The 22,796-nt window shown below is 40.9% G+C and overlaps 3 protein-coding genes across 12 annotated transcripts in view; 1 reads left to right on the top strand and 2 right to left on the bottom strand.

Moving 5' to 3' along the window:
- nrcama (neuronal cell adhesion molecule a) overlaps positions 1–9,905 on the bottom strand; it is a 49,921-nt gene extending 40,016 nt beyond the window's left edge. For all 9 annotated transcript variants that reach the window (XM_016664318.1, XM_016664321.1, XM_016664345.1 and 6 more), the window contains exon 1: positions 9,692–9,905. In XM_016664318.1, coding sequence (XP_016519804.1) covers positions 9,692–9,890 — 199 coding nt within the window. In that variant the 5' untranslated portion in view covers positions 9,891–9,905. The remainder of the gene's footprint in view (positions 1–9,691) is intronic.
- Positions 9,906–13,170: 3,265 nt separating this feature from the next.
- pnpla8 (patatin-like phospholipase domain containing 8) lies at positions 13,171–22,412 on the bottom strand. 2 transcript variants are annotated; one of them, XR_001659673.1, is made up of 11 exons: positions 22,304–22,412; positions 19,798–20,890; positions 19,300–19,449; positions 19,053–19,204; positions 18,378–18,472; positions 18,116–18,287; positions 17,954–18,011; positions 17,562–17,756; positions 15,430–15,625; positions 14,315–14,754; positions 13,171–14,209 (listed from the first exon to the last, which is right to left on the bottom strand). XR_001659673.1 is itself a non-coding variant. In XM_007578829.2 (10 exons), exons 2-10 carry the CDS (start codon positions 20,701–20,703, stop codon positions 14,480–14,482), a joined length of 2,199 nt encoding a protein of 732 aa, XP_007578891.1. In that variant the 5' UTR covers positions 20,704–20,890; positions 22,304–22,412; the 3' UTR covers positions 13,171–14,479. The 2 variants fall into 2 exon arrangements, 1 of the variants encoding a protein (XP_007578891.1); XM_007578829.2 differs by having other exon boundaries at positions 13,171–14,754.
- akap14 (A-kinase anchoring protein 14) lies at positions 21,444–22,277 on the top strand. The gene has a single exon (XM_007540663.2). It carries the CDS (start codon positions 21,512–21,514, stop codon positions 22,013–22,015), a length of 504 nt encoding a protein of 167 aa, XP_007540725.1. The 5' UTR covers positions 21,444–21,511; the 3' UTR covers positions 22,016–22,277.
- Positions 22,413–22,796: the final 384 nt, after the last annotated feature.

The raw sequence follows: 22,796 nt of genomic DNA, 5'->3' as shown, positions 1-22,796 counted from the left end.
CTCAGGAGTTCTGCCTCAACCTACACGCGAAAAGAGGTCAATGCATGAAATTCATTCGGTTCTGGTCACAACCGAATCCTTCTGCTTGTGGCTGTTGGAAACAAAAGGCCCGAGTGCGAGAGGTTTGGGCCGACGAGGATAAACCCAGCGAACCCACAGAGACCGCCAGTGCGACTGAGCTCCCAGGGGATCATTACACTGTGTAAAACCAGTGAATCTACATTTGGCTACACTAATGCCCCCGAGGTCCCTGATTCTAATCCTAAAGTCAATTATCTTAGTGTCAATAAAACCTAAAGTCTTGCCACTTAACTGGATGTCCGATACCTGATCCTACGTATCAATCACTGTCCCCGCTGTCCCAAATACCTTCTCGTCAAACACGTAGTGTGAGGAAGCTTTGAGTTATGACAGACTGGTTATCAACAAATACAAAATAGATCAAAATTCGGATTGTAACCTGAATCGGTAGTTTTATGTAAATGCAGCCTCGCAAGTGGAAGATGTCAAATTCTTATAAAAAGAAAACAAAGGCGATCAATAATTTATCCGTAAGGAGACTCTTTAGTTGCTTGGCAACGATTCATCAAAAAGACTGTCAAATAAAGGCCCCTAGAGCCAATAAAACCTTTAAAATTATATATATATATATATTTTAAAGAAGAATCACGTCTGACGACTGGAAGACATTGGACGTTCAACACCGCTGTTGAATAAAGTGAGGCGACCGTGAAAATCACTGGATGAGCAGTAAAGACCGTTTAAGGTAATGGAAAGTTACAAAGCTGCAGAACATATTGCTAAGTTGCATCTATCTAATAAATTGCAAATAACAGCTTTAAGTGTAAACAAATTGTTTAAGTACCATGGATCCAGGCGGCCTATGTCTGTAATAAACCTAAGGATAATTGTTGTTTAATGCAACATAAAGGTTTTAGGACTAACAGAGGTGATAAGTGGTAAAGTCATTAAGAAACTACAGCTACCTTAAGCAGATATAGCTTATCACTAGCTTCACCACTATTTGTGGATATCATTACGTTTCCCTAACAAGGTGCCACTAAATTTAACCAAAAGTGCTGATAAAACATCCAAACAAGGTCTAAAAAAATGCAATGATGCAAGCATTCAGTGTAAATTAATTTCACTTGTGTGTTTCTTATTGCTTAAAAAAAAAACATACAGTGAAATCAGCTGATGACTGGGAATAGGGAGATTTTCAGCTTGACCAACTCCACCGGTAGAAAAGCCGATCAGAATCTGAAAAATCGGATATTTTTATCGGTGAACAAAATACCAAATTGCCACCAGGTCAAGCTAACGCAAAGACAAAAAGTCTCCAGGTTAGCCATTTTCAGAACTGTCAAGTGTTTCATAAATTGACTTAAACTCTAAAGTGTTATTTTTTTTCCTGAGGATTTGATATATTTTTCTTTCACAGCCTCATCAACGGGACACATCTGTCAAGTTTTCAAACAGCGTGCCTCTGAGGAGTAAGAGCAGAAAACATCGAACAAAAGTGAGTAAGTGCAGCGTCATTTTCAACCGAAGACAAGGCAGTTAATCTGAACCAACGCTTCAAGGACACACCCTTGGTCACTTGATAGCTTGTGTGTATACAGAGGAAGACACCATGAGAAAAAAGCATACGATACCCATTTTCGGAAAGTTAGCTGCTCTCCTTTGTTTTAATGGGCCTTTTTGTAGAGCAGATATCTCGCAGGTAACGTATAGCTGAAACGGATGACCGGCTGGAGCGGATATGTAACAAAGCACAGGAGTTTCCTGAATTTTACTCTCGTTTCTTCTTTGTGCTAGGTTATTTCCTAGCCAAAAACAGGTCCTACAAGGGCAGCTAAAGCTTGGCGTTATATATACCGCATATATTTCTTTTTATACCCAACAACCATACCGCTGCCTGTTGAAATATCAAGTGTATAAAAGTGACGTAATAAAAGGCAGCTGTACAGCGAGACACGGTGCGTAAAAAAGTATCGGAAAGGACGAAAAATAGATACCGGGGTGCTTTTAGCCGGAGGGTAGAAACAAAGTGTTGGCTTGCATTTAGCTGGGTGAAGGTTAAATGGGCTTTGTGAGTCATGGATGAGACCGGAGAGTGGAGGAGAAATGGAGTGGGATGAGAGTCAATTCCAGTAGTGTGCATATGGTGGGAATATGGTGTGGAGGAGAGCAGGGAAAAGAAGGTTTTTGCAAACAGTCACTATAGTATAATAAACCGCATGAAGCCTCCCAGGTGTCTGAGTAATTGTAATTTATGAAATTGTAATTTATTAGGATTTAATAAGGTTGTGCCAGATGTCAGCTGGAGAAAAAAAAACAAAACTTTGTTTTCACTGTATTTGTGTAAAATTAACTTTATGCAGAGAAATCTCACAAAAATTGAGAAAAATCCTACTTTTACATCAAGAACATTTAATTAGAAAGGGGGGAAAATGCCAAGCTAAAAGAATAATTTGACAAAATCAATGCTTTAAAATTAATAGTTCTTATCGCTTTAGCTCAGTTATCCATGACTTCCTATTTCTGGATAACAGAATCAATCACTCTTTAAAATAGATAAGGCAATTCAAAGCTGGCAACAAACCACAACTTTCATTATATTGTATAATCACAAAAAAAGTCGAAAAATAAAGTTGGCTATCAACTGTTGCTGTGTCCCAACTTCTCTTTTTCACTTTTGACATTTTCCACATCTGCCTTGAAAAAAATTCAAAGATGTTTGTTTGACTGTGACCCGCTCACCCTACAGACTGACCATGACTAATGCAGACTGACATGGACTTTCCCTGATGGGGACTTGCGGGTAAAATGGGGTAAAACGTTGTATAACGTGGCCCCTGCTTCAGGCACATGTCTGTCGATGTTCGTGAGTCAGGCCCAACGTCGCTAAAGAGGCAAACACTCATGATAAATTATCCATACCTAAAGTGAGAGCAACAATTTAAAAGTTTAAAACAATACACCTGTAACAAACAAAGCCTTTTCAATCTAATAGTCGCAAACCTTTAAATCGTCAGTTTCCCAAACATCTCAGGAACATAAGTTTCCAGTCAAATTAGAACAAGATTGAACTTTTACAACAAGCAAAAGAAGAAAATTTCTCCAATGTTCCTCTACAGTGATGTAAAAGACTCATTGCCATTTGCCACGAATGGCTAATGACCGTGTTGATGCCAGAAGTGGCTCAATCAGTGGTTTGGTGGGAATATTCAATTTTGATTTAGACACATTTTACCCCTTCTTGAATTAAAAAAAAAGTATTTCAAAACTGTATCTGTGTTTACTCTGAGTTTGAAATGATTCCGATGGCCTGGCTCCAGTGATTCAGAGCTGAACTTTGAGGAATCAGATTAGAGAGATGGATTGTCTGCTTCCTGCAGAAAAAAAACAAAAAAAACAAAGATGCCTTGGAGCGCTAGCAGAACAGCAGCTAATGAAGTAGAAAATGGCTCAATCACAGTCTGCTCCTCCATTTGATCACATACACCCAACTGAGCGTCACAAAAAAGGGAAAAACAGTTCTTGATAAAAGTGCATTAACTAGAAATCACCAAACCAGGAAAATTAAGCTAACTCTTAAGGTCAAACCTACAAAAGAAGCGCTCACGGACTTCAGCTGACTCACATTCTTTAGTTGAACTGCAGTGAGCTCAGATGCTAAGACAGCAAACCGGGGAAGCATTGTGTCATGTAGCCAAAAGCCAAGGTGAGTAACGCCGCAAAACAACCACCTCATCAGTTCCAAGGGTAAAAATGACAGAGAAGACACAGCAGCTAGACTGGCATGGTATGACTTTATCACTGAGGGGAAATGCCACTGGAGTACACCATGGCAGCAGTCCAGCTGCATCAAATCATGCTGAGCAAGGATAGATGTCTTACAGTAGAGACGTGTACCCCGCAATAAAATAAGATCATAAAAACGATGCTCAAACTTTCGGTCCTCATTAGCCGTTTGATTAAGCGCATTGCTGTGGAAACAGAAATCAAAGGATTTCTGTTGTCCCCGTTATCCGGCAGCTGTTTCAGCTCCAGTTACATTAAAAGTTAAGGATGTTTCCTACTAATGTGGGAAGATTTTTATGAGTGCAGATGTCCCTTTCCCGACTTTCCTTAATTGGTTTAAAACGCAGACAAGACTCGTCTTTAGCAGACCAACGGCCTCTACGTGGCGACATCCGCTCCTGTTCTTCGTCCGCCGCGTCTGTGTGCTTATCTTCTCCCACAAAGACATTCTTTCAGTTCAAGCAAAGGACTGCCGGTGAAGACAAGAGTGGCCTCAGAGCAGCCTCCCCCTGGGGGGGAAGAAGGCAAGCAGGGCTGAGAACTTGTGAGGACCGCCATCAGTTGGAGATAATACATTTACCACTTCATGATGACAAGCAGAGACTCACTATAGTGTGTTCCTCCAACAAACAAGACTAGGAGTTCATTTTATACAGAAAATACGGCTTACACCATGCAGCGATTTCCACATTTTACAATGACATAGGTATTTAAAGCTTTACATAAAATTAAATATTTTTTTTTAGTATACAAATCTCATTTGACTGAGCTTGAGCTATTAAGTGCATTTTATTAAGACAAATGCATAGTTACAAGACACTTTATGTGACTCTATTACATAAAGTACAAAACTACAATGAGGTTTATTGTAATGACACAAGATGTGAAAATGTTTAATGAACTTTTAACTGCTACCAGTCTGGCAGATCAGTGTTAACTGAGTTTCAAAGAGATTATAAACCAGATATCATGAAATACAGTACATTTCATGTATAGGCATTAAAATAGTTTTTTCATACCAGTGTTTTCTGTTCTATAAAAAAAAAAAACTTTACAAGGGCTAATAGAGTTAACATTTTACAGTATGAAACCATTCCCCCCCCCCAATAACGGCTGAGGCAGAATTACTCCAGCACGTTACTGCACACGACTGTCTGAAACCAGCTGGGCTTTTTAGAGTGATGAGAGGAACTCCTTAAGGATTCCAGTGACCCAAATCTGTACTAATGATTTTAAAGCTGCGACAAAGATTGCGGTGCTGGGGGAGTGATATCATGCATAAGGCGAGAATACGACGAGCTAAAGGCCCACCGCTGAAATTTTAACCAACTCTCTCCTCCTCCTTTATTTGCTGGTAAGTTTGGTTTAGGAGACAGTACAGCAGAGTGTGTGACAAATGGAGTAAACAAGCCCATTGGAATAAAGTTATTAATCAAAGAATAAATTATATTGTGGCCAAATTTTAGATTTATTGTATGGCTTTATTTTCCTCAGTTAGCATTTGCAGCCTGTTTACATTGAATGTTGATTTCTTTTTTTTTTTTTTTTTATTTAGCCTGTTTACATTGAATGTTGATTTCTTTTTTTTGTTTGTTTGTTAAATTTTGATAGTACTCGTCTTTTTGATAATTTTGTCATTTACAGCAACTTTCCATGCTTTATCTGGTTCATAAACAATCAAAATATCCAAAGAGTAAAAGTCAGACCTCGTTTTAAAGACATTCTTATATTTGACCACCTGATTCAGGACTTCAGGACAATCATCTGCAACAATTGTCTTAAAAAACCCTTTCGCTTTGTTGCTCAGAAGACTTGTTCCTTAGGCTGGTAGAGATGGAACAAGATAATCACAGTCTGCAGGCGACGGCCAAGGATTTATGTTTGGGTCGAGCTTTGGGTCAGTCAGGAGAGCTCGACTGTTGTCCCTAAGGATTTTTGCTGGTCGCCCCAGTGAAGACTTCAGCCGAGCAGACATTTTTGGGTGGATTCTAACAGACATTTACAAGTTTGCTCTACGACTCTCCAGCCAGACAAGTTGATGACTTTACCCGATAGCTTGTAGCTTGTTTCGAAGCATGCACCAGGTGAAGCTAAGATAAAAGATTTGTCTGTTTGTCTATGACTAATCAAGCAAGCTAGTTTTGTTTTTACTGAGGTCTTCATTCTTCAAAGTCCTGTTTTTTGGCAAGTGAAAAAATGATAAAAGCCTCATCAGTATTCAATGCGAGCCAAATTTAAAACTTTTAAAAAATTTAGAGTACAGTTAGTTTATAAATAGATTGGATATGCAGCACATTGCACCTACTCAACTACCATAAATTAAATTAAAATGTATTTTCATGATCATTTTATGTGCATGTGTGCGTTCAGTTTTGGAAGACCCCCTTTTCCATCTCTTTTGGGCATCCTGTATAACTATTACATGTCTTATTTTCTTGAGAACAGTTGTTTTTAAAGCTCAACATATGGTAAATGTTTGATGCTAAAAGATTCAACTTCAGCAATAACCAGTTGTGTTACACAGATAACTGCAACCAAGACATCTAAAATGCACCACCGCCTGTACGCCTTTCAAAACATGAAATCAAATCGGCCGATGTAAACCGGACACACGTTCTGCACTGCGACGACCATAACCAGTCTGGCAACTTTTCCACTTTCCCCATCTGCTGCCCACCTGATCAACACCAGCTCCTCTTTGACAGACTAAAAGCAGACTCAAACCTTCTGCTGGCGTTCCTTTCTGACTGCTGGACAATTTTTGCTCCGTGACCTTTAAGGCACATTTACCGCATCATTGCTTTAACTACATATGCAAAGCTCAGTAAATTAAATGTGCTTTTATGTCTTACGGCGGTTTAGGATGTTTAATTTATTCTAATCATCTATAGCCCATATCAAGTTTGCTCTAGCACAGCCACATGACTTTAAATTGCATACACAGGACAAACGGCGCATAGGCTACAGATGCAGAACAGGTAACGTGACACTGTTGTGAAAAACTGAATCTCTTTCAATAGTAATAACATCCTCTAAAAAAAAAAACAAACTAACTAAAAAGCATCAATAAAAACCCATCTGTCCTGTGGAGAAAACAGTACTAACAGCAGCTGCTTTCTTTCAAATCAACCATCAGTCTTAGCTTTCATCCCCGTTTTCCAATTCATCAATCTCCAGTCAGTCTCGCCAATTTAATGCGTCGCAACGATGTAATGAAAACAGCCATCCAAACACGCTCAGATGCGAGTCGCAAGGCGCCGAGGCTGGTTATGCTCCTCCCACCTCCAGGAACTCACCATTATCGCCACGGGGGGCTATTAACCCAAAGTGCTAATTACATTCATTGGGCTGCAGATTGGATAAAACATATGTCCAAAAATTTTCAAAATCTTACAGTGATTGGTGTATTTATTTATTTTTCTTTTACTGTATTTTGTTTTTCATGTTGCTTTCTTGTCCATTTTCATGTCTTAAAATTTAAGAGTTCATCACCATCAGCACCTGCAACACTTTCCTTATGAAGAAAATCAACTAAATAACCTCTGGGGATGAATTAATAAGAGGCATTGTTTCCTTGTTTGGGTACTGCCTCGGGCAAAACAGGCTATGAGAACATAAATCTTCATTTTAATCTTGCTTGCATTGAAATTAGAACATTAAAATGAATGAAATAACAGTCATTTCCACATTTTTGTTTGTATTAAACACATTTAAATAAATATTAGTGGAAAGGGACACAGTGCAATATCTTGTACTAATATTTAAACTAATTGTTTATGAAACTGTTGATGAAAAACATTTTAAAAATGTCAGCTAGCATCTTTTAAGATGCTTGTTTACCCTGTAAGAAGCCAATACTCAGTTGTCCACTTCGGGTCAGTAATAAACTCTGATCAGTAATAAACACCACGTCTATGGTGATACGTCTATCACCATAGACGTTGGTGATCTAAAGTAGGTATTTAGAAATAATGCTCAGAATAATGTGAATAACTCATTAATAAACAGCAAGTGTTACTTATAACAAAAGTTTATAGAAACTGTTACTTAAAAAAAGCAGGCATATATATTAGATTTGTTATATTTGTACATCTGTTCGCAGGATGACAAATATGGGGACTTGGATAAATTAAAAAAAATTGTCAGAAGAGACGTCTAAAGCGATGTGGCACCAGGGCTTCATGTTAGCTTACCTGCTACAAAGAATCTTAACCAATGATTTGATTTGTTTGTTTTCATTTTCTCATGTAGAATCCACAGAACCAATAAAATTTGACATTTCCTTACGCCCGAAGAGACTGAAAGCACATTCATGCGCTTTGGGTTGTGCCGTCGCTTACAGGTACGGCAAACAGAACGAGGAACGCGCCCAAGCCAACCATAAACTCTTATCCACTCGGCTTCCCGTCTAATGAGCCGTGGACGAAAACAGAGGAGAGCCGGGATGGTGACACCACATCTGTCGTGAGTAATGGCTCCGAGCTGACTCTGCTGTGACAGCCTGGTGGTTGGGATGGGGTGGTGGATGGAGGTGGGGAGGGGGTAGCTGTCAGAGGAGACTGAACCCACGTCGTCTGATCTCCTACTGTGAGAAGAACTTGACAGAGGTGGAAGCAATGGCCAGCACACACAGACACACACACCACATGCCATGCCAAGGTATGAGCCGATTTGTTCTGTAAATGACTCCTCGTCCAGCTAAATCAGCAGTAGTCACACAGAAGGTGAGTTTTGGCAAACCAGATTTTCCAGATTAGTATCCATTGACAAATTTCTTTCCATTACTATTTATTTTTGTCAAGGTTAGACAGTAAATGAACTTCTCTACAGTAGCACCCACAGCTAAGATAGATAGCTAGATATTCTGTTCATCTATCAATATGTTTACCAATCATTTTGCCATCCTTCCTTCTCTCCAGGTTCTACATTTGAATCCCAGTAAGTGAATAATATATGCCAAAAAAAACATCTTAACACAGAGCTATGCCTGTCAATCTATCACCATCTAACATAAAGACATGAGTGGAGACCCAGTTGCCATATGCATCCACTCGGTCACTGAGCAACACTTGCTGCGATTGTTTATTGTGCAACACATACAGCCAGAGAGGAAAATGCTCCAATATGCAATCTCCGAGCATCACTTCTCTAATTTGCCATGCCATGCATCTGACAAATTCACGCTTGGGTCAATTTTCAATTATCCCTACTGTCAAAATTGGTCAAATTAGCCAGATTGTGGCAATGAATTACATTTTCTATGCGCTTATGTGGGCCAGATCAGATGGGATTGGAAGCAACTCTGAAAGCGTGATGAATTAAAACAAGGCCTTTGTTGTCTTTCTTTAAGTCCAAATACTAAAAGGGAACTCGGAGGAGGAGGAGCGGGGCTTCCAGCTGGCTTCGCCCGACCATCCGCTCAGCTTCTGCGGGGCCTTCCTGCACCGGCCGGCAGTAGGCAATACAAATCCTGCCGCACCACCGGAGGGTTGGGGCGGTAGGGAGTGGGGGGGGAAGCGAACCCACAACACACCGCCTTCCCTCCCTCCGCTCGCCTTTGATGGCAGCTCCTCAAGATGCAGTGCGTGCCGCGCAGCGAGCGCCCAGACCGCAACGGTCTCTCAGCCCTTTGATGCTCTGCAGAATCGACGCTAAAAACACGCACACGCAATCTCCCGTCCTCAATCACTCGCACCTGACGTCGTTCTTGATGGTAATTACGATAGTGAGGATGCCGCATCCAAGGAATGACTTGAATGACCCATACCCGCAATATATGTTTTTTGTTTTTTTGTAATAATCATTATAACAATGGGAAATGAAGCCATCGTTTTTTAAGGAGAGCGGGGTTAAAAAAAAGAGATAATCGCATGTCCTCACTTACCGTTTTCTGCAATCCGGTTGCAGTTTCCCTTTTCTTTCAGCGAGTGTGTCTTGATGCTGCTGGAAACGATGAGGTGTGTGTGTATGTGTGTGTGTGTCTTTGGAGGGAGCGTGCCCCTGCTGGTGCGTCCGTTCCCCCTCAGCCCAGCCGCTGCAACAGCAAGCTGTGTATTTTCACCAGCTTCCCCCGCCGCTGTCATAAGCAGCAGCAGCTGAGGAGACGATCTATGATTGGGAGGGCGCACTCTTCTGCGAAAAATACCACCGCTCTCCTGTGTGTTAATTCTGTGAAATTTTTATAATCTCTGTTTTGGATTATTAATGTCAGGATCGAATTTTGTGAAATAAATTATCATTGATGTTTTATTATCTTTCACATTATATTTGATTGTAAAATAAAGCGACATGTTTTGTTTTTTTGTTTTTTTTTTAAAGTGGTACTACAATGTTACTATACGCAGCTACAGATGACTATCGGAAAACGTTTGTTCCAACAGAAACCTGTACATCAGAATAATATCCGAGTGACAGATCTTCAAGTTAAATTGTCTCCAGAGAATAAATAAACCGCACCGACAGCGCCATCTCCTAATGAGTGGCGTAAATGGGAAGTGCAAAACTTGAGATGAGTATTGGAAACAAGAAACTTCCAGAAGAGTGGAGTTAACAAAATATTGTACAAGGAAGGACCTAATCAAAATGTCACAGGTTGAGGGGAGCAGAGGGCAACTTAATTCACTCTTGGTCTTTGCCATTTTTAATTCTTGAATAATTTTGTTAATAGTTAGTGGTGTGTGAATATCTAAACTGCTCTACAATAGATTGACAACATTAAAATCAGAACCACCAGACTGCCACACAGCTTTCTGCTTAGAATCGTTTAAATGGCAGCACTACGAGTCCAAAATGGGGAATAACACTTGTGAAATGGTTTCCATTTTCCTCATCTCTCACCAATGTAATTCACATTTTAAATAGCAGAGGATTCCTCTAAACAGCACATTTCACCAACACTTACCTCTCTCAATTGAAGTCAGACAATGGCTGAGCGTCTCTCTCAAGCAATAAGACTGCTGTCACTAAAACAGTCGTCGCTAAGTGCACAATGTTTGTTATTTTATATGGACAAATTGGAGAATTAACCATAAGAGCACATTCGGATTAACAGTAACATATGAAAATGTGGTAAAGGTGACGATAACGTAGGCTGACAGGCCACAGACTTACTTTTTTTTTTTTTAGCAATGTGAGCCTATAAGATATGGAGTTAAATCACTGGGTACAAAAAGTGTCAACTGCATGCAGGAAAACAAAAAAACTGTGGTTTCGGACTTTCTGCTAAGCACAAAACAGCTCCACGGCGTGTTACTTTAGTTTATCTTTCAACACTACCTTACTGTTGGGGGTCAAGACTCCATAAACGTCCAGACTTTACACCAGTGGGCACAGGCACCTTTGACGACAGACAAATAGGATGCATTTGTGTGTCCAGGTGTGTCCCCGGACTAACCGAGTGGCAGGGACACGTGGAGGGGCCACACCACCGTCTGAATGTTTCTGCTCAGAGAGGAGACGTGGAGGCGGCCCCCATGTTTTCCTTGCAGACATACCATCCCAGTGCTACAGTGCTCACAACTTACCCATACCTTAAGCAGATGTTTCATGACGCTCAGAAAGTAAATCACCTGAAAGACAAAACGTTTACTCTCAGAGCTGTTTAACAATCACTGGATCCACTCCAGAGTTTCTATTAGGAGCTGGCCTGTTTAAACAAAGACAAAAGATAAATCAGGATGAGCCCATGTTGCTTTGACACTCACCAGACTTAAGCTCCCCTACTGGTGTTGTTTGCACGGCAGCCATCTAGACTTGATTTGATAAACGCCGACGTGAAGCAGTCTTCAGTCTTCCCGTTGTCGATGCCTCTGGGTCTTTATCACACATCTTATCCTGGCAGGACTCGGACGAGGGACCGGAAACTACAAAGAATGTTTTGCATTTGCTCATCAGGTGTCAGACTTCATAAAAGTTTACTTGCGGGATCCAATCAGCTGCAACCTAGAATGTGAAGATGTGTTCAGAAGTGGCTTCTATAAAATTAATTCATGTCAAGACTTTAAATTATGTTTGCAAGAAAGAAAGGACATTTGTTGTGACAAAATGTGAAAAAGTACAGTGCGTAAGAACACTTGCTACCAGAATGAACAGTGAAAGACAGGGATCCCATCATGCATTTCAAAACAACACACATCCATAATAACACAAGATCACACAACTTGTACTAAACAAAGAGATTGTAAGCGTATCACATCCTTTCGTGCATGACAAAAATACACTTGGAGCAATAAAACATACACACAGCAGACACACGGCTTCTTGCTCCGTTTCTGCCAGATCCGGGACAATTATAGGCAAGCGTGGGTACATCGACAATATTGTAAATAAGACTGAGCTACAACAGTTGCTAGGGAACGCCACCGGACCACACAATCCAACCCGGCTTGTGGAGGAGGTGGGAAAGAGACAGACAGGTCCTGCCACAACAAGCGACTAATGATGCGGTGATGTGAGCGACAAAAATATATTTTTTGTTGCCTGTACCAGAGTTTTTGGCATTTTGGCTTTAAAAACTCTGAAAAAAGTTGTTGACAGACTTAAAGACTGGGGAGCTTTAGGCACCATCAGGTATTTATTCCTAAAAACAAATACCACTTCAAATTTAATGAAACAAAATTATTTTACTGGAGATGCTACAAAAAAAAAAATTGCAACCATTTCCACTGGTATTTACATATGTATTTTATTTCAAATTTATTTGAGCCAAGATATAAAACAATGTAATATTCACTTTGGAGATCCCTGCCATGCAGTGCAGCCTGTGGTTCAAATCAGGTTTGTGTGTTTATGAGACAAATTAACTTCATAAAATGCATGTGTGTTTTGACGAAGGGTAACAAATTTATAATCTGCTGCTGTGTAATGGCATAGTGACTTTGCAGTCTACTGCAAGCACTTAGAATGCTGAGGTGAGCGACCTTTCATTGGTATGGACAGAGTCCTGTTAGTGCAGTATTTTAGGGTTACTGCATTTAAAGTTGTATTTACAAGTTTCCAAAGAAAAGCAAAAGTGTCCATACTAACGTGACTTGTTTTGATTTTTAATATTTTTATATTTTTTATAAAGCAACAGAAAGCTACATAAAGGGCTGATAAAGTTACTTCAAAATTTAGGGTATTTTTTTTCCAAACAAATGTAAAAAAAAAAAAAAAAAACAAAAGAAAGAATAAGAGAAGATCCTTCACTTTTAAATATCGGCAGTCGTTGTGGGTAAGATCCATGGTGACATATTACTCATGGTGGCCATAGCAACAACGGCAAGACATTTAGTGATGTCAAAGAATTTCACCAAATAATAATTACAGAGATCAAAAAATGAAGCGGGGAATTTGCAGCTGAAAGAAACGGGAAGACAATCAGCATTGAGTGACGACTTTATTGTGCAGTGTGAAAGTGTGTCAAACATAATAAGCGATACTGTCACACAGAGTGCCATCGACTCGGATGAGACGAGAAATCAAGTGCGTTTTAATAATAACTTTTATTGTTTCATGACATTGTGGATCTTTTTAAAATTCCATTAAGGAACAGAGACAGAAGGAATCACAGCAAGTTGATTCTCATAGCGTTAAACATGCTCACAATATGAAAGGTTTTACATAACGACGGCCCAAAAAGTCAATGCTTCAAGCAGAATAAGCATGCTTTGAAAAAATTTAAAAAATGAGGCCAGTGAATGCATTTGTTTTATTTTCTTCCTAAAATCTACAAAGAGGAACTTAAAGACATTCATGATCGTTTCAAATAGTAATACATTTTCTCATTAGGATTAAAAAAAAAAGGTTATCCTACAAAGTGCACAAGTTTTCTGGTTTTACTTTTGTACAGTGTTAGTAATAGGCAGTCCTATTTCAGTTCCCAACGTGCAATCACATATCCTTTACACCCTAATCTGTTCAAGTTACCAAGGACACAAGCAAACATCACTTACAGGTAGAGATGCACCTATCAGACATTTCATTGCCGATACCAATTTCCAGTTTTCTTTGAGGTCCCACTTTCTCGTAATTTAATTCCCTTAACGACTTGCACATGAAAAATAAACGTTCTGCAGTTCCCGCGACCGAGGTAGAAGTTTTGAATTGTATAGACAATGGAAAATTTCCCAAATTCCTTGAATTTTTTTAATATTAATTAAGCGCAAGCGGCAGGTCAACGCATCGTTAGAATGTAAATGGGGGACTTTGTCGATTTTATCCATTTAATGCACAAGAGGAAAAAAAAAAGAGTTCTGACAGATGGGTGCAGCTCTATTTTCAGGCATTTGTTACACATGTTGAAATGAACACGTCACACATCCACATGTCAGGCCATGAACATGTGTCTCATACATGTAAGTTATTTACATTTTCAATGTTCAAACTCAAGTCAACTCATACTTATACAAAGTTTTCTTTTTTTCTTTTAGAAATGGATACTTTTTTAAATCTTACATCTGCCATAATATTGCCTATGACACATATTCCTTTTAAACTACAAAAAAAAATATATAACACATTATTTAACTCCACTTCTTTCATCTCAATAATGTAATAAATAAACTGTTTTTAGCATTGGGTTAATATCATGATTAGCCCATGTAAACGTTTAGGAATGAATCAAATTCCAAATAAGAATGCGTCAGAAAATGCATCCCCCCAGCCCCCCATTGCCCCTCATTGCCTTAAAAACTTACAGTTTGGACACGAAGGGGATTCCCTCGTACATGTCGGCCTTCAGCTTGGCCCACTCGGCCAGCTTCTGGATGGCGCCCTTCTCCTGGCCCAACACGCTGGCCGCCTTCTTCAGCTTGGCCTCGTTGCGCTCGAGGTAGCGATCCCCTTCGCCTTTGAGGAGGTTCAGCTTTTCCTGGCGGTTCTCGTTCAGCGGCACGTCCTCGCTCATGTGGGGGTTGAAGCGGAAGTAGGTGTCCGGTGGCAGCAGGGCGTCCAGCATGGTGTGCACCTCTGAAATTGAAGGTTCACGTCAAAGCCAGGACCTACACTCTGATGTGAAATCAGTAAAAACTCGCTTTAGATGGAGTCTGGCACCTACAGAAACAGCACTCTACGGTCAGTGGGTTAAACATGATATTTCAAAGATAAAATGTGCAATCCGAAAACAACTTCTGAGCTGCAAACATGTCCGGTGACATCACATGGGGTAAAAACAGAGAGCTTGTCCAGATGTAGAGTATAAATAAGAGTCTTAGTGACAACATTTTTTTAATAAAGAAAAATTACAACAGTTTGGAAGATTAGAGACACATTCATTATTTAGCCCAAACTCATTTGGGCTAAATAATAATACCAGCAGCTAGTTAGCGGTAGCCTCAACTTCCTCAAGTCACAAAACCCAATGAATATGTATGGGGGTGACTCAAACTTTACGTTGACAAAGTCATAGGACATACAAGGTGAGCTAGTTCTGCCATGGCAAAATTTAAGACCTCTGATTAACAAATTTAAGGAAAATTTGCATTTTTCAGAAAATAATTTAAGACATTTTAAGGTGACTTAAATGTGCAACTCCGGACAGAAAATAGAAAGACTTCAGTCTTCATTTGTTGGTAGAAGAAAATACATTATTTTCTTCATTGGGTAGCAGCTTTAATCCTTTTCCCCCTGCCACACACATCTTACCTTCCGTATCCGTGGCACTGCTGATGACGTGAGTCAGCTTGGTCTTCAAGCTGGTGTAGTTCGTGCTGTTCGTGCCCACGGTCTCGTACCGCCCCGTCCCCAGAGACAACACGCACTCCAGGGGTGCGTTCGGCCACAGACACTTGCACTCGTGAATGGCCAGAGCCGTGGGGTTGTTGATGAGGAGTCCTCCGTCCTTAAGTGACAGCGGGAGAGATTAAGGTAAAGAATGGGCTGAGGTGCTTGGATGCGTAGTTTAAATATAGTCCTGGTGACAGATTTCTGGGGATAAATGAGGCGAAGTAGACAGGCTGTCACTGAGCCACACAGCTTTGGGTTAGAGATGTGCTACTCTGGCAAAAATAAAATATAAAATAAAAAAAATCTGTTTACCCAGAAGTAAACAAGCTCCCTGAAACTAAAATAAGTAAGACATGACCTATATACTGAGTCACACAGCTGTGTTACTCTGAATTCAGCTTGATTCATGAATTAAATTGTCTCACAGTAATATAAAGTGACTGTATGTTGCGGGAGAAACTGTGGAGCGAAACAAAAAATAAGGACAAACTGTCTGAATAAATGGCAAGAAAGATTTAGCACTTTGACTTTATCTCAGATTTCCCCCTCCCTGAATCCGTGCCGAGACCTTTCCCGAGCCCCGACGTGCTTCTGATCCAGAGTGAGATAGTGACTGTGAGTGTGGTTGCTTATCTTCCTCTGCACTGCAGGAGGAAAGATTACTTCAATGACTGTGAAGGTGATGTGGAAGTCTGCCAGAGAACTGCAGGTCTTGGTTTGAGTCTGCGTTAGCCCCAAAAAGTTTTATGTGTTGATGCTTTTGTGATGGTGTACAGTCTTAAATAAACAACAACACATTAATCCCAGCTAGAAATAAAAGTCTAAACGTCTACAGCAATTTTAGCAGATTTATATCGATTTCTGTACCAGAAACTGTATCAGTGAGTGCGTGAGTCTCTCCAGTGTGGGTATTTTGGCATGATTTTCCTGCGAAATACCTCCGCTAGGTGCTGAAAACTCGAGTAGGAGTCAGGCCTGTGGGTGGTAATGTAAGCTCAACCTGCGCTGCTCCACAGTGAATGTGGACGACGAATCCGTCTCCATCTTTTCTCGCTTGCTGCCGTTCCCCGAGTTCGCTGGAGATGAGGCCACGCCCGTGCAAACGGAATGAACATAAGGATTCGATACATGCAGATGGGAATTGGCGAGAAACGGGATTTGACATAAAGGAAACCACGAGGCCATATGTTGTACGTCTTGCTTCTTGGAAAAGATGAAGGCAAACTGAGAGATTAGGATCTTTTATTGACCGAAACACAATCAGAAGCCAGCCATACCAGCATCTGCTGAAGGAAACAGCAGAGCAATGGGGACCAAGCTAATTTAGCTTAAGTAGGTTATCAAAAAGAAGCTAAGCCTCCAGCCTAATTGCTCTCTAATAGGAGCGGCTAAAGATATCTGGCCTAATAATCGAACTTTATAGAATAACACCAGTCTGTTTGGCAGCTCCCTGGAGGCACAAACATACTCTGACTAAAAAGACTAAAGAGGTAGGAGGAAAAATGAACCAAGCATTATAAAAAGTATTCATCCCGCATCAATTTTGTTTTACAATCCCATGTTAAAACCCCAAACTTCAGTGTTTTAATGGGACATTAGGTGAAGAGGAAGGAAAATTCAACAGAGTTTTCACTTTGCAAATGAAAAACTGACAGCACCTTTAATCCGGAACCTGCACTGACTTAATTGCAATAAAAAAAAAACTATTCTGTGAAAATCTGGAAGGGTAAAATTGAACTCGTTGGCCCACATCAAAGCCAGTGCAACACATGGTGCTACTATCCCTTAACTAAGACGGTCATTAATCAAAGTGACACCGAGTGAAGTGAAAGTAATCAAAGAAAATTCTAGCAGCATTAGACTGCATCCCTTTGCAGTCAACTACAAGTCTGCAACGTTACAATTAAAAGCCATTGTTGAGATACTTTTCTGCACATCGTTTTTCATTTGAGTTCTATGCAATTGTACTACTTCCTCTTAAACGTCTGAGCCAAAGCTGAACTGAATTTGGCTGGACCGGACCTTTGCCGACCCATTTATCAGTCCGGTACCTGATGGAGGTCTTTTCCCAGAACAAATTCCTGGAAGTATCCGGGGGCGGCAGACGAGGCCCGGATGGCCTGCCACATCTTGTGTTTGCAGTCTCCAAGGTAGTGGGACCTCACTCCGGGCATGAGCCTGTAGTTCCTGAACACGTAGGCCTTCAGAGGCAAACCTCTGTTGACGATGGTGCTCACTGCTGCCACCTAGTGGACAAACACAAAAAAAAAACGTATGAGATTTTTGGAAGTCAAAACAAAAGAAACCAATCCCACCGTAGTTACAGAAAAAAGGTAAAAAATTCCAACAACAAAAAAACATAAATGTATTACTACTAGTTTTAAGAAATAAAATAATAAAATCTCTATTTACTAAAAAAAAGAAAAAAAAAAAAAGAACTTACTTTGGGGCAGTGTGGGTCCTTTGCACTCTCAATCATGCGCCCCTCACCCATACGTTCCCTACAGGAAAAATAAGAGATCACAAAACAAAGTCAGCACATAAGCTGTTCCAGTTGCGAATGAGCCACAAACTGTAAAGAGTAGTTGGACAGAAAGAGACTAACTTGAGGATGCTCTCCCACATCTCGCTGTCGTAGAACGCGTGGCTCCAGCCCATCTTCACAGTTCCAACGATGACGTTCTGTTTGAAGATGTCCGAACCCAGCTTTCTGTACATATCCTCGCACTCTTCTAAGGGGATCTGGAAAATCCCCAGCATGAAAGCCAAAATGGCACCTGTAGCAAAAAAAATAATAATTAGACGCAATTTATAAGTGTTAGTTAATTCGATCAAATAGTGGCTCGACAAAAGTGAGCAAATCATACCAGTGCTGACTCCGCAGATGTAGTCGAACAGCTGATGGATGCGTTTTCCAGTCAGGTCTTGCAGCTTGTGAAGAGTCTGGAGGGCCAGCAGTCCTCTGCAAACCCAAATACAAACTTTAGATTCTAAAAGCATAACAAATGTCAGCTTTTTTGTTTTCATTGCTAATCCAACATACAGAGAGCAACAGCTAATTGCCTCTTTAAAAATGTCTCAGCTGTAAGAAAGAAAACATGTTTTAAAATGTTTTTTTTATTTATTGCAGAACTAAAATTAAAAAGTTATTGCTCCTGTTTATACTTGTACATACAGCCTAATTTACCAATAGGATTGTAGTCAGTCTACTACTACAGGCTAGAATTTATGCCTGTCGACTGAAATGAAAATGACATCAGGTTTGTTTGGCGTATGTGTTAATTGGGCTACAGGGTTTTGGTTAAAACATCAAACGATGAGCCGTTTTCAGTTTCCTGACACCAAAAGACTTTTCATGGCACATGTCCTATAATTTAAAAGACTTTGAAATGTGTCTAATTACCATTTGATGTTCAGTAAAGTAACAGAGTAACTGTTTTCACAAAATATTCAAAAGGCTGCAGCTTGTATCTTCAGATTAACAATATCTGTTGCATAAAGCATCCTTTTTTTTTCTATTTTAAAAAATTAAAGAGTTGTACCTTGTGCCTCCTCCATCTATGGCCAGCACCCTAATTCCTCTGCCTTTGACCGGGTCTGTGTAGCCAACCAGTGCCAGAGCTTCCCTAACAGCCGCCTGAAGGGAAAGGTCCCTGGCCTGGCGCAACCGCAGCAAGCACGGCAACAGGTTCTCCTAAAAGACACAATGACAAGAATGTAAAACCCAACAACCACGTGGCAGTGAAGCAAACTGCAGGAATCGTCAGAAAGCTGCGTGTCCAAGCCGACCTTGACCGCCACGCCCCGGGTCTCGGGAAACTCCAGGAGGTGAAAGCTGAGCTCCTCCACTCGAGTGGTGAGGAGCTCCACGTCGGAGACCCTCTGCAGACCCTTCACCAGGGCTCTGGTCCTGTTGTCCACGCTCACTCTGGCTATTATCTGGTGGACAAATTAGAAATAAATAAATAAATAAATAAACACCAATGTGGGACATGGGTATGGTAGCGTCATGCTGTGAGAATGCTTTTGTTTGACAAGAAAAAGCTGCAGATTAAATGCTGGGGAAACCTGTTAGAGGCTTCAAAAGACCCGAGACTGAGAACCAGAAGTGGAAGGAAAATATTAAACATATAGCCAGATACTTCACAAAAAAAGGGCAAAACTATCCCCCTATAGGTGTGCAACCTGGTAGACATAATCCAAAAGACTTTAACAGAAGTTGCAATTTTGTTTGAAACATGACAAAAAAAATTTGCAAAAGTGTGAATACTTTTGCAATAGCTCTACCTTTTCCCTTTGACTTAGCAGCTTCTGCTGCTTTGCCTTTTCAGCTTTTTCCTCTTCACCCTCGGTCTTCTCCACTGCTTTGTCCACCATGCGTTCAGCTACACAGTCTGCGGCGGACTTTTCCTTGTCGACCGCCGCTTTTTTCGGATCGCCTCGAAACTTGGGAACAAGGGGTGCGATGTAGCTGCCAACGAAGGCCTGGACGCTGGGCCGGGGGTACGACAGGTAGTGGGTGAAACCTTTTTTGCGGGAGACGGACGCAGCCGTGCTCTCACCAGCTTGGGCAGCAGCGGAGGTGGTCTCTTCGGCCGGACTGGGTTGTTCTGAGGGTGGAGAGGTAGTGGGCGCTTCGGTACTCTTGGTCTCCGAAACTGGAGACAAAACAGGAACGGGTTCCGTCGTTCTCAGGGTGGTAACATGTGGAACAGCCTCAGAGAAATGCTGCCTGTTCTCGCCACCTTCTCCCGGTGTGTTTGGACCAAAGTAACTGTTGATGTGGTTGGACAGAGTCTTGTACGTCTCGTCCATGTTTGTGGACAGAGCTGCTGGGTGAAACAGCTGCCTGGTTTGCTTTGCCACAGTCGAGGCAGAGCTCAGAGCGGCTGCGTTCGCTGCTGAAGTTGAGGTGGGCGATGACTTTTTTTGGGCAACGAAAGGCTGCTCTGCAACTTGCTCCCTCTGCTCATCTGCCTCCTCCATTGCTCCATTTGTCCCACCTGCCTTTTCCTTCATTCCTCCAGAAGAGGCGTCATTAGCACTCAGGGTCTCGGCTTTCAGCGGCGTTTTCTCAGCGAGGGCACCGTTGGTTGCGGCACCGCCAGGTTTGAAGCGGGAGAACCTGGAGATGAGGTCTGTGCCTCCCACTGCCTTGGTGACGCTGTCGATTGTGGACCTGAGCCGTGACATGCGTCTGACGACCCGCTGGAAACATTAGCGGAGAAGAGACTGGGGAGAAGAGGAGAGGCTAAAATATTTGTTTGGAATGATGTGGCATCCTGGCAGGTTTGTCTTCTGTGATCTATGGTTGCTTTAGCTCCATTTTTAAAAGGAAAAAAAATTATTTGCACTGAAAGTTTCTGGTAGCTTTCACTTCCTGTAATAAAAACAAAACAGAACATTTTATTATTGTTGTTACACCAATAAGCCACCAAAATAGATGGTTCTATTTTCTACAGTATTGGTGCCTCTTGATACAAGACAATTCAAAAAGTAAAACCTTTATTAACCACGCAATTACAATAACCAAACTATTTTTTTTAATATATTTTTTTCGGCTGTAGTGCAATTTATTTCCCAGTAATCCAACAGGAAAGGCGCAAGGAAAAAGTGGGACAGAAATGCGGCGGTAAAGGAACCGAGGGCGGGAGTCGAACTCGGCCCGCCCGCTCAACCCAGTGTCCAACGTGACACCCCAAAATCACCAAACTTAATAGAAAACAAAAAACAAGTTGTGTGATGCATCTATATAATAAATGAGTTCCACATTTAGAAATTAATAGTTGTAAAAAAATAAAATAAAAAAGAAAGTATTAAGTTTACATCTAAATAATTTATATAATTGTATTGTTGTTACATAAAGAAGCCAGCAGAGGGAGACGTGTTCTACACTAAGTGTTAATGTTACAACAGCAGGTAGCCACTAGATGGCTCTATTTGACTTATACTTCTTCAGTAACCATAGAAACCGCTAATATAACAAGACTGAAACGACAAGATGGAGCAACCTATCAGTGGCACAAACGAGGCAGCGGAGCTCTCCTTACTTATAAAATCATTGCGGTTTGAGAGACTGTTAAAGGAGGAACTTGAAAACCCCCCGCCCAGTATGATGGACAGCACTGTGTGGGGCTTATGCAAAGACTTCACCATCGGAGGGGGGTACTTTAAGATTGAGGCATATATTAAAACATGGGATATCAAGCCGGTTTGGGTCTACAACGTGGACTATCTCCGCACGGAACTGGAGGATGACTTTAAGATCCACCTCTACAAGGCCCTTTTCATGGCCCCTACTGCCAGAAAACCGATAGGGGACAGAGTCAACATCTACTTCGCGATGGAAATATCGAAAACCGAGCCCGAAGCTCCGGTGGAAGTCCGCTTCCTACTCGAGTCCAGGCGGCTCATACACACTCCGGGGAAAAGCAAGTTCAGCGAGAAGTGGTTGACTGACATTACCGACACCAAGGATTTATTCCAGAGAATGATGGAGTCATAAATCAGATGGCCACCATATGTAACATCCAGTTATATAACAGGCCCCGTGAATGGACTTTGGACATTTTTCTTTAGTCTCACTGAAACGACGGTACATCTGTTAAAAACACACCTATGTTAGACAAAACGGTAACAACACACTGGCGATTGAGAGCTAATTTGTTCAGAGGCAGCTCAATAAAAGGACGTGTTGGCTTACCAAATAAAGCATACATACATAATCGTAAGAGTCTGTGTCGGCAAGTGAAATTGTACTGGTTAAAAATGTGTATGTAAACTTTCTTCTTACCCCGTGAAACGTAAGGAGGTTTTTCTGAAATGTTTCATTGATTGTAGAGCTAGTACTTTCTGCCTCCACCTAAGCTAGTTGTGAATGATAAACAGGAAATGGAATGCTGCTCTACTGGAGCCAGATAAAATAGACATCACTGCCACCTACAGCCATGGAGGGAAATTAAACAAAAATAAATAAATAAATAAATAAAAATAGCCACGGCAAAGACAACTCATTTAAAGGAATGGCAGAAAATACTGAAGCTAGAAAATTTTTGAATTAGTGGGGAAAATTTTAGAATCACTACAGAAAATGTATTGCAGCCAGTATTGGATAGGATACCTTCTTTTGTTGATAATTGTCCTTTCCACTTCCTAAATTTAAAGAAAACCAAAAAATATAATCGTTTTAAAAATTTAATGGGCACCAGATATGAGAATCTTATTGCTTCATTTAGCTTTTAACTCTAATATTGGAATACTTTCAATAAAAGTAACAGCAAATATTA

The sequence above is a fragment of the Poecilia formosa genome, unplaced genomic scaffold, assembly GCF_000485575.1.
Source record: "Poecilia formosa unplaced genomic scaffold, Poecilia_formosa-5.1.2 Scaffold9, whole genome shotgun sequence".
Taxonomy (NCBI): domain Eukaryota; kingdom Metazoa; phylum Chordata; class Actinopteri; order Cyprinodontiformes; family Poeciliidae; genus Poecilia; species Poecilia formosa.
This window is presented reverse-complemented; position numbering and strand designations above follow the sequence as displayed.